Raw genomic sequence first — 12570 nt, forward strand, 5'->3', positions numbered from 1 at the left:
CTTGCCAGAACACTCTTCACTACAATGCTGAATTTTAGCACAATGAGCATTTCCTAGTCCAGTTTCAGAAAATCCTAAAATGATGTAATAGGAACTTCCCTGGTGATCCAGTGGGGACACGGGTTCAGTCCCTGGCTGGGAAACTTAAGATCCCCCGTGCTGCCGGGCAAGTAAGCTGGGGTGCAACTAGAGCCTACACGCCGCAGCAAGAGAAGCCAGCGCGTCTCAACTACTAACCTGCGCGCTCTAGAGCCGTGGTCCACAGTGAAGACGCCCGCGTGCCACAGCGAAGACCTGGTGTGCCACCCCCACCAAACAGCCACACGAGGAGTTTAAAAGGACGCTATAGAGCAAGGACACAGCTCAGCCGTGACAGGAACAGCCCAACGAGAACCGACTCACTTGTAAAGCGCCTACTAGGCACCAGGCACTGTGCTAGGTGCTTTTCAGACATATTTGTCCAGACTATTACTTGTCCCTTTCGTAAAACAAACCAACCTTTTCCTTAGGGCTATAACCTCTACAGAGGGCAGAAGCAGGGGCATGACTAATAGAATTGGAACTCTCTGCCATGGTCCCACACTGACCCTCGTCATCACCGAAACTGCTCCTCCCTCAGTATCTCCGTCTCTCACCTCCTTCAGTATCTCCGTCTCTCATCACCTCTGCCTGTCAGTCCTTCCAAGTCGCTTATCAACCCCTCCTGCAACCACTGTTCCAGTACCATTAGGACCTACAGTCCACCGAACCTTCCACTGACCTTATCCTTTGCCTGCCCCTCCCTTTATTTCCTCTTCAGTCATCTTAGAATTTACTGTCCATCATCTGGGCCTAATTTCTGAATCCTCTTCTGGCAGCATCGTCCACTGAAACCCAGCTCTGCAGCTACAGCTGAACAGCACAGTGCCGCCACAGAGTCACACACTGCTGTTTACTATGAATACATGTTACTTTTATAATAAGGAAAAAAATATTTTTTTTAAAGCAACTGACCATGTAATTTCCTTGAAAGATTTTTGCGCTTATCAGAGTTTCAAACTGCTATCTCTAAATAATTTCAGAAGCAAAATTGTCAGTCCTTTGAGTTTTCCTTCTCCTAATGTTCATCCTTTAGGTTACACAATGGAAGGCTATATGGAGAGGACACTGGACGGTTTCAACTCCACACAGGAAGGGTTTGGAAGTTGTTACTATCATCCTTATGGGAAAAAACTGGACAAACTGAAAAAACAATGGCTTTTCTTGGACTCAGAGAACTGAGTTTGCAAGGCTGTCTCCCCAAAATGTAGAGAAAATGTAAATTTGGACTCAGCCAAGATATGCCTTCTTAGATCATAAGTGCCAGAGCCATAAACTGGAAGAATCACATCTGGGGACCACAGTCTTAGGGGAAGCCCTTACTTTGTTGAGTATTACTTACGGCTCTGGCAGGTGGAGGGGAAGGGTCATGCTTGTGAAATGTGACCAGAGATTTCTCTATCACGGAGGACTACTCCCCAGGGAAAAGAAGTTACTAGGCCCTTGACCTATAACCATGGGAGAAGGACATGTCTCTCAACCTAGCCCCTTCCAGCTTTCATGTCTGACCTCAGAGGGACGAGAGGGCCATCCAAGAGGAAACACGTGATGGTCACAGGCCAGAGACTCAAGCCCACTAAGAGACTTGAGATTTAATCCTAAGACCAGAAACACTCCCCTCCCACACACTTTGCTACCTACCACACTAACAGGGCTCCAGTGAAACAAAAACAGTCACTTAAAGAGCTACCAGACACAGGGTCTCTCTGAGACAAAGTACTCAGGGAAGCCCAAAGTCAGGAGGGGAAACAAAATAAGACCCTCCCCTGGAACAGTGTGAAATCTCTGGCACCAAGAGCCAACATTAAACGCAGCCTAACTCCTGGCCAGATTAGCATACGTACTCACACTAGAAGACCATTTATCTCAGTTCCTATCACTCAATACAGTATGTATGTCCAGCTTTCAACAAAAAATTAAAAGGCATGCTAAAGGCAAGCAAAACAGACAGATCAAGATCTATGATCAAGCAGGAAATCAGAGCTCTCAGGCAAGCATCAGAATGAGACTCACAGATATTGTATTTTTATCTACCTACCTACCTATTTATTCATGGCTGTGCCATGTAGGATACAGGATCTTAGTTCCCTGACCTGAGATGGAAGCTGGGTCCCTGCCTTGAGAGTGTAGTCTTAACCATTGGCCTGCCAGGGAAGTCTCTCGTATATAATATAGATGTTAGAATTCTCAGGGCATTTAAAGCAGCTACCATTAGTATGTCAAGGGCTCTAATGAAAGAGACAACATGCATCAACAGATGAATAAGCAGAGAGACTGAAATTCTAAGAAAGAATCAAAAGTGAATGCCAGAAGTCAAAAATACTAATAAAAATAAACAGAAAACTGAAAACTACGCATATCATATTTAATCATCAGAAGAGCAAAGCCAAGGAGAAAACTCCAAAGTCAGAGGAGGAGGGGAAAACCATTTTACCTATAGAAGATCATAGGTAACAACAACAGGGGACTGTGTTTCAAAAACTGTGGAAGCAAGAAGAAATACTAGCCTAGAATCCCACTTTCAGCAAAAGTGTCCTCCACAAGTGAAGAATAAAGACTTTCTTAAGCAAGTAAAAACTGAGACAATTCATCCCCGATAGGCCTGCCCTGCAAAGAAATGTTAAGAGGGTCAGAGATAAGTTGCGATGGTTAGGAAAATTTTATGTCAGAAATTTAGATCCACATAAATAAAGGATGATTACTGAAGAAGATATAAATGCAGTTAGTGTTTTTTTTTAATTCTTAATTGATCTGAAAAGTAAATGTTTAAAGTAACAATGTACCGAGTGATTACAGCACACAGATGACTGAAGGGTGACAGCAACGTCCTGAGGGTGGGATGGGAGAGCTGGGCACGCTGCTGCAAGGCACCTACACTACACGCGAACAGTGTTATCTGAAGGTGGACTTGGCTCAGTAAAGGGCTCCCCTGGTGGCTCAGAGGGTAAAGCGTCTGCCAGCAATGCAGGAGACCTGGGTTCAATCCCTGGGTCTGGAAGATCCCCTGGAGAAGGCAGTGGCAACCCACTCCAGTACTCTTGCCTGGAAAATCCCATGGACAGAGAAGCCTGGTGGGCTACAACCCAGGGGATTGCAAAGAGTCGCACATGACTGCGTGACTTCACTACTTTCTTTCACTTTAGCTCAGTAAAAACACAAATTGTAAACCTAGGCCATTAACATTTTATTTTCACTACTATTTTTTAATTAAAAAAAAAAATTTTTTTTTCTTTTAAATTTTTGCCATGAGGCATGAGGGATCTCAGTTACCCACCAAGGGATGGAACTCGTGCCTCCTGCACCGAAGTGTGGAGTCTTAACCACTGGACCACCAAGGAAGTGCCACCATAAACATTTTTTTAAAAGAAATACAATTGAAATTGGAAGAGGTGCTAGGAACCCAAGGCTGCAGGCCTCACCTTTCTGGGTGCATTTCCTCACCTGTGAAATGGTAAGGTTAGAATAGATGCCCAGAATAGATCTCCTCTCTCTGATTCCCTTCCTGCTCTGAAATTCTTTAACTAAAAACATTAAAATAAAACAAACATCAAACAAAAAAATAAAACACCTCCCTTCTTCCTTTACATATATCTATAAGGAACCCTTTGAAAGTTATAAAAATAATCAATTCCCTAAGGAATTTTCTGCAGTAAGTTGGGATTTCTATACCTCCATGCTATTAGCTACCAAAGCAGGCTTATCTAGTAAGTTTAATAAAATACTGGATCTGCTCACATGGTTCAGCACATCTCAACGCACTGTGAGTGAAGAATGCACCAGGCTGAAGGAAAGGTCATTTCACAGTATTGATTTTGCTGCCAGAGAGAGCACAAGATATGTGCACTGGAATCCAAAAACAAAACCGAGCTGCCTCCCTTGGCCAACAGAACTCATGATTAGTGTGTGATTACCTCCAGAACTGTCAACAGAATTTCCTTTGCTGGCTGGTTGGCTGTCGATACACTTCTAAGCTCAGTTTACATGTTTATGAGCTACAACTTCCCTGACAATCAACAAGTTTTGATCTTCTAGGTTACTGTTTAAGTTGTGTTCAACTCTTTGCAAGCCCATGGACTATACTGTCCACGGAATTCTCCAGGCCAGAATACTTGAGTGGGTAGCCTTTCCCTCCTCCAAGGGATCTTTCCAACACAGGATTGAACCTAGGTCTCCCGTACTGCGGGCGGATTCTTTGCCAGCTGAGCCACTAGAGAAGAAGAATACTGAAGTGGGTAGCCTCTTCCTTCTCCAGTAGATCTTCCCAACCCAGGAAGGATTGAACCAGGGTCTCCTGCATTGCAGGTAGATTCATTACCAGCTGAGCTACTAGGGAAGTCACTTAAGCTGCAACGTTCATTAAAAAAGAAAGGGGCGGGGGGGGGGGGAAGCACCTTTGGGGCTAGCCCAAATAGCTCTGTGTAGACCCCTGCCTCTTCAGAAATGAGATACTGATCTTGCTTCAGGGCAGAGCTATGGGGAAAAGAAGAAGCTCACTTGCAGGTCTATCCACAGTTTATCTCCAGACCTTTCTGCTTCGTGTGCTTAGGTGCTCAGTCCAACTCTTTGCCACCCTTTGGACTATAGCCCACCAGGTTCCTTTGTCCGTGGGATTCTGCAGGCAAGAACACTGGAGAATGTGTGCCTGCTTTAACTCCTTGCAATAAAAACCCCCAACCAGCAGACTTCCGGTCATAAGGTTAATTTCCAGATTTACAGTGGCAGACAGATAGCAGTACTTTAAGCCTCACTAGACTCCTACCTATTCTAACAGTTACTTGCATTCTATTTTTGCCCTACTGGGAAATTAAAGTGGCATGAAAATCAATGTTTCACTTTGAAGGGAAAAAGGGCTGGATGACCAGACATCAATCCATTCCTTCTTGGATTAGACAGTTCTTCAAAGCACACTTGGCTAAATAAACTCCAACAGGCCCAGATGAGCTGGATGCAGGCATTAACTGGAACAAGGAGAAAATCTTGCTTGTTAAAGATCTTTGGCTAATTGGAAACTCTCTACTTGTTTCAGTAAGAAAGGATTCTAGAGAAAATATAGTCAATGACTCTCAGTTCTGAATTTTATCTAAGTGCTTTAGACCAAAAGAAGTCCCCTAGGCCAGGAGTTCAACTGCCCAGAAGTAAAATCACGGAAATTCAGACCAGCAGCAAAGCCCTTTCCCAGAGTATCTGCCTCAACGGCTTGAAAGCTCAGCTTCAGACAGCTGCACAGGGCTGTCACGGCACATCAGGTTCTTTATACTAACCTGGATGTGTCAGGGACAGAATGCATTTTCTTCTTAAGAGGAAAAAGTTAACTTTGAACTGCTGTTTCAGGTGTCACGCTTCTATGGAGATACCAAGATCAGAGCTTCACATATTAGCAATAATTATTGTTTCTTTCCCCATTTCGTCAGCTGATAAAGTACTGCTTTTCATCCTAAGCCATACTAAAAGAAAATGCTCTAAAGTGTGGCATGTTCTGCCTTTTAAGCGCAGACCAAATACGATAATGAAGTATTTAAAAAAGCATATGATTGCATATTTGCCAACTGTTTACAAATCCAAAAACAAAAAAGAAAAGGCAGTGCTTACCTTTATTTCTTCATTTTTAGGTGGCATATGAATTAAGGTTACATAAGTGTTCACAAAGATCTACATATTTCTTAAAAACACAAGGGGGCAGGGGAGAAAGAGAGAAGGAAAGAACAAGAGATGACACTTAGCTGATGTGTGCCATAATAAAAAGGGAGCGTAATTACGACACTTGGGAAGGTTGATGAAACGTACACCAGGTTCAATATACCTTTTCCATAGCTTAGTCACTGACTCATCCAGGTTAAGATAAAACTGCAGAAGTTGCTGTAAATGAAAAGATAGGCTAGTAGAGGTTAAGAATTTTAAGGTTAAAAAAACCCAAAAACACAAAAACGAAAAGCAGCACTGGAAATTTCTAGTGCTGGAAGGTCTTTGAAGCACTATGGAGAGGCCTGGTGCGCACCAGCTTATCCACAGCAGCAGCGGCGACAGACACAGCCTGACGCTGCAAGTCCTGATGGACACCGCCGCGAAGACACGGCACTGCGGTGAGGATGTGGCGGAGGCAGTCTCACTGCTGAAAATGTTCCCCTGGATCCAATTACCAGGAAACGGTTAGAACCCTGCAGACAGATGGAGAGTCTACAGAACAGCTGTCTCAGATTCTTCAAAAGAGCCAATAACACGAAAAAAAGGACTCTTGTACACTTAAAAACGACAGTTGCAAATGGCCTGTATAAACGTTCGGATCATAAATCAAGCACGATATTAAAGATACCTTGGGGGCATTTGTGAAAACTGAAATACGAACTATTTGATATTACTGGATTAATTTCCTTAGGTATACAGTGGAGTATTAGAGGATGTGTACAGAAACACCAGTCTTAGAGGTAACTGAGGATGAAGTATCTGTAACTTACAAATGATTTAGCAAAAGCATATATACTATCCATTTGTGTAGGTGTATATGTATGGAGAGAGTAAATGTGTCAAAATGGAACAATCTGATGAATCCCGATGAAGGGTATACTAATGTTTGCTATACTATGCATTCCAAGCTTCTATAGGTTAACTTTTTTTCCCCTAAAGTTGAGGAAGAAAATACTGTTTTTTTGTGACATGCGTCTCTTGTCTTCCCTTCATCAGCTCTCTAACAACTTTCAAATTTCTATTCACTTGAGATTTATAAGATATGAAGAAACAGAACAGAAAACTATTACCCTAACAAGGTGAGCCTTGTTTTAATTCACTGAGTTAGGAATTACTTGTGAGGCTACAGAACTCTTAACATTTCCAAAATCTCACTGATGACTTATTTTATATGTCAAATAGCTCTAAGTCTGGAATCAGAGAGAAGCCCAATTCCAGTACAGAGCCATTTACTTTTAAATAACCTTATGACACAATGCTATTTGAGAACAATTTTTTAAGGGATATAAAATAATAAAGTGCCAACATCATTCTCTTTTGTGAAAGCCCTCCTTCTCCTGCACGCCCACTGCTCCTGAACCCACATTTCCATTAGAGCCATGATTTTCACATATTACATTGGCACATGAGTATTCTCACTGGATTGTAAAACTCCATGAGGGAAGTAGCCTGTTCTAAACCCAGAATTTAGCAAAGAAGTATGGTATAAAACAGGAACTCAACAAACATTAGTTGAGTAAAGGAATAGGGAAAATAAAGATCTAAGGTGAAGATCTTTCAAGGGAATCTGAAATATGAATATTTTAACATCTAATGATATGACTTCTCCAACGTGACTGGTAGGAGAAAGCAGCAGCAGGAACCAATTATAACAAAAACTCTAAAACGTTTACTGTTGGCCACATGGACCTTTGTCAGAGGGCTGGGAGAAGTCTCTGGAGTAAAAAATAAATAGAAAAGGAGTACGTTTATGGAATAGAAATGATCATTACCTTATATTAGAAACAGCAGTTCAACCTGAGGCCTGGCTGAGTTGTCTGCCCAAAACTTAATACATTTGATATGAAGCTACATTAATGAAAAGAGTTCTGTAAATCAATAATTACATTTTATCTCTTAACTGAGAAGTTAAAGATTCAAGGATTTTTCTTTTTTTCTGAGCCTATTTTAAACATCGAGTTTAAAAAAATGAACCAAACCAAACTCTTTCCCCGAGATATTTTTTTCTTTTTTTGCAAGGCGGCTATTTCTGTAACATTTGCCATAACACTGTAATGAAATCTGTCAGGAACTGGAAAGATGAGTATCTTACTGTAAGTGAAACATGGGAGTATGTATGTACATTTTTGAAAACATTAATGGGACTAGTGCTTCAAATGAAAATAATTAAATCAACAAAAGAAATTATTCTTCTTAGGCCAGTCCTGGGGACTGAGTAGTAATGATAAAGAAATATCATAGGAGGGAGGAGGCAAGATGGCAGAATAGAAGGACATGAGCTCACCCTATCTTACAGAAACACCAAAAGTACAACTAACTGCTGAACAACCACATTAAAAAAAAAAAAGTTGGAATCCACCAAAAAAGATAACCCTACATCCAAAGACAAAGAAAGTTCTGAGCTCCACATCAGGCTTCCAAGCCTAGGAGTCTGGAAACGGGAGAAGGATACCCCAGAGAGTCTGACTTCGAAGGCCAGTAGGATTTGATCGCAGGAAGTCCACAGGACTGGGGTTGTGTATGTCCTCAGACATTTAAAAGAGTGAAATAATGCCTTCTGCAGCAATATATATGGACCTGGAGACTATCATACTAGTGAAGTAAGCCAGACAGAAAGACAAATATCATATGATATTGCTTACATGCCAAATCTTTAAAAAATGATACAGATGAACCTACTTATAAAACAGAAACCTAGATGCCCATCAGCAGATGAATGGATAAGAAAGCTGTGGTACATGATACCCAATGGAGTATTATTCAGCCATTAAAAAGAATTCATTTGAATCAGTTCTGATGAGATGGATGAAACTGGAGCCGATTATACAGAGTGAAGTAAGCCAGAAAGAAAAACACCAAATTTAGAAAGATGGTAACGATAACCCTGTATGCGAGACAGTAAAAGAGACATAGATGTATAGAACAGTCTTTTGGACTCTGTGGGAGAGGGAGAGGGTGGGATGATTTGGGAGAATGGCATTGAAACATGTATAATATCAGATAAGAAACGAATCGCCAGTCTAGGTTCGATGCAGGATACAGGATGCTTGGGGCTGGTGCACTGGGATGACCCAGAGAGATGGTATGGGGAGGGAGGTGGGAGGGGGGTTCAGGATTGGGAACACATGTACACCCGTGGCGGATTCATATTGATGTATGGCAAAACCAATACAGTATTGTAAAAGTAAAATAAAGTAAAATTAAAAAAGGAAAAAGAAACAGACTCAGACTTATAGTTACCAGGGAGGAAGGGTCGGTTGGCGGGAAGGGCAGACTCGGAGTTTAGGACTAACATGTACACATTGCTATATATTGGAAACAGACAACCAAAAAGGACCTCCTGTATTAGCACAGGGAACTCTGCTCAACACTCTGCAGTAACCTAAATGGGAAAAGAATTTGAAAAATGTTGCACATGTGTAACTGAATCACTTCACTGTACACTGGAAACTAACAAAACACTGCTAATCAACTTCACTCCGATATAAAATAAAAATTAAAAAAGAAAAGAAACATCATATTAAAGAAGTTCTGGTCCTTACGTGAAAAGAGAAACTGAAAGGGTAACTAGGATTTGCTACCTGAAGGACTGCCACCTACTAAGAAGAGTCAACACCAGACTATGAAAGAAAACCTCTCTTCAAAATTCACTGGGCCATTCTTATGAACTCATTTTTTGTGAGGCAGGGAAAATAATCAGGCAAATCAAAGGTGAGGTATCTTTGGAAAATTTAATTTGGACCATATTTTTCTTTCTTTAGCTGAAAACATCAAATATTTCCATACATTTTGGGCTCCACGACTTACAAACGGGCAGTGGGTTTCCTGCAGTTACATACTGTACCCAACTTTCTATAGAAAGATCAGACATTTTCCAACCTTGCTTTTGAATATTTTCTTTAAAATGCTTTAAAGGTTCTTTATAGTCAATGGCAAGTAGAACAAAGTAAGGCTTTTTTTTTTCTCCTTTTCCCCGTTTTTGGTACTGTGTGTAGGAGCAATAAGGAAGGAAGACTCGTCACGTCGGTGTTGGTGCCCTAGGGGACTGCTGCTAGGCCCCCCACGGGCACCCCTGCACCGAGGAGCCCAAGATGGGTAAGTGCTGAACAGCCTGTCACAGCCACGTCACGGCAGAGCGGGGTCTGTGGGCTGTTAGTTCCTCTCAGTGTTCACAGGGCTCCTGGCCTCCAGGAGTAACAAAGGAACCAGGACCAAACCACGACCAGATGTCTCCCACCCGGCACTGCAGTGCCACAGGTTCACGTCTGTGGGCCTTACAATGTGCATTTAAAGTCTAAATGTAATTAGTGAAAATAACACACGGAAAAAAAAATCCTTACTAATTCCCATATCAAATTACTAGAATGAAAATAAAACCATCTGTCTGATAAAACATATCTTCTATGTCAGTTGAAAGCAACTCCCCTGGTAAGACCATCTCAGTAATGTATATCTGTTACTATTTGTACATTTCTGCCTGGTACACACGTTTCTTTAATTGCATCACCTGAACAGCATTGTCACTTTTCAAACTTGTAGTCTCATTAGCTTAAAAAAGGGATAAGGCAGCCAAATTTAACTAATTTTGTTTGCTGTAAAACATCTCAGACATTAAACCTTCTTCTTCTCAAGTGTTAAGAGCACATGATTAAAAGGTAACAAACAGTTTCTTCTCTTAACAGGAAACTAAGCAGCTATTGTTGTCAAATCTATCTCTAGTAAACACAGGGCCCCTCATAAATATAAAATTAAATTCTTTTGAGGAATAGGTTTGTAATTTTAGTTATGTAGGAATTACATTTATTCACTGAATTTTTGTAGTAAAAAAAGGCGTGGTCTTTGCATCTCCTTGCTTCTTACACAAGGGCTCTCGCCATCGTCCCAGCAGGCTTGCACACAAGGCGGCGCGCTGGCCTCCCAGCCACGGCTCACACCCTCAGAAGCCCTGCAGAAACTCCTGCAGCTGGGTGACGACCTCGGTGTCCACCGTCTCCATGAGGGACTGGAAGCCCTGCTCTCCCAGCAGCTCCTGCTGGGCCTTGAGCTTCTCGTAGACGAACTGCTGCAGGGACACGGTGTGCACGGGGTCCTTCAGGGCCAGCTGTGGGACAGAGAGGAGCCACACTGCGTCACAGAGGCAAAACAAGGCCCTTTTCCCCGTGAGCAACACAATTCTTTGTAATTCCTTTCACAGCATCTAAAGTGCCTCTGCCACCCTTCTTCCAATGGACTCGAACGCAGCTTCCCCGCAGAAAGGGCTGACAAAGAAAATTTCATTCAGTGAGTCTAACCTCAGTGCCCTGGGCCTCTGAGCACAGTCGTCTGATTAGCCCAATTTCTCAACAGCTCATCCATGTAAAGAATCAAAACCTGGTGGAAAGTATGCTAAAAGAAACAGAATGTGCCAAAGAGCATTTAAACAGTTTTAACATGATTGTCCAGGGTGCCTCACAGGAAGAGCAGGGACTTTACTGTGGCAGCTTAGTGAGGCCCTCAGGACTGACAAAGGAGACACTGCCTTGTCCTGGATTGCTATGTTACTTATACACGTGTATATTCTTCTGGTTAAAAAGAGAAAGAAAAATAATTAGTAAAACTAGATTTTAACAACCCAAATATGTGTTCCTCCTCTCCTGCTGAAGTATTTGAAAAACAAAAGAAATACAATTAAATTAAAAAGAACCCATCCATCCACTTCCTAATGATAACAGTCAAGACAGAAAACATTCTGGCCTCTTTGGCCTGTGGCATGCACCTATGTACATATAAATACACAATCAATATTGCTGTTTGCACTTAAAATTATCACACAAAAAACTGTACTCTAATACATTTAAGGATTCTAAATATATTTGTCTTTTTTTTGTTATAGGCGTGTTGAAGTAATCAGTCTAATTTAAATGTAAATATTTTTTGCAATTTTAACTATAATTTTGCTGAATGATCTTTCATGAATAATGTTCCATGTTACTATGTATACAGCCTTTCCTCGACATTTCAGATTATTTCTTGAGGATATCTGTCACAATTTTAGAAGAATTACTAAAGTACATACATAATTTTATGACTTTTGATACATACTATCAAGGTGTTTTTCCTATGGTTTGTACCAACTTAAAAGGTATATGAGTTTTCAGCTTGTGACACTGTTAGCGTTGGTACTGTCAGTATTTACATTACTTAAAATTCAAGAACTGAAAATAACACATCTTTGCTTTAAGCTACATATTGCTCTCATTATCAATAATGCTGAACATGTACAAGGCTTTAAGTAAAGTTTCTGTGTGAGAAATTCTCCTTCCTTACCGGGGCTCAATTCTCTTCTATGCAGATGAAGTAGCTGAGTCAGATCTGCTGTTTGAGCACTGTAAGTAGACTTTAAAATAATGACCACACATAGAAAATGTAACTGAGAGGCAGAGATACAGGAGCCACGAACGTGAAACTGAATTCCTTATATGACTATTCCAGAATTAGAGAGTAAATTCATGGCAGGGATAACTTCAATACTCATTCTTCTGGAAAATGGGTAGGAGAAAGAACAGCAAGAACTGACAAGCCTGAAGATATCACTCTACAGAATGTACAGAAATTGAACATTTAAAAATACATGCTCTCCTAAGCAACATGTAATAATGTTCAATATTACTTTAATGACTAGGAAATAGACCTCTTACTAAAGAGGGTGTGAACTTTGTTGAAATATCATGAGTTATCTCTAGCTAAAGCCATCTGCTACAATATGAGTGAAAAGAAACTGAGCTTCAAGCTGATGTTCAACAAGTCACTCCAATTACTGAAGCAAATCTT

The 12570-nt window shown here is 41.2% G+C and overlaps 1 protein-coding gene across 2 annotated transcripts in view; it reads right to left on the bottom strand.

Annotated features, from left to right (window-relative positions):
• Positions 1-9477: 9477 nt before the first annotated feature.
• Positions 9478-12570, bottom strand: part of IPO11 (importin 11) — a 189203-nt gene continuing 186110 nt past the window's right edge. For both annotated transcript variants that reach the window (XM_004016947.6, XM_060400403.1), the window contains one exon: positions 9478-10861. In XM_004016947.6, the coding sequence (XP_004016996.1) occupies positions 10697-10861 (165 nt within the window). In that variant the 3' untranslated portion in view covers positions 9478-10696. The remainder of the gene's footprint in view (positions 10862-12570) is intronic.

Source organism: Ovis aries, chromosome 16, assembly GCF_016772045.2.
Source record: "Ovis aries strain OAR_USU_Benz2616 breed Rambouillet chromosome 16, ARS-UI_Ramb_v3.0, whole genome shotgun sequence".
NCBI classification, from domain to species: domain Eukaryota; kingdom Metazoa; phylum Chordata; class Mammalia; order Artiodactyla; family Bovidae; genus Ovis; species Ovis aries.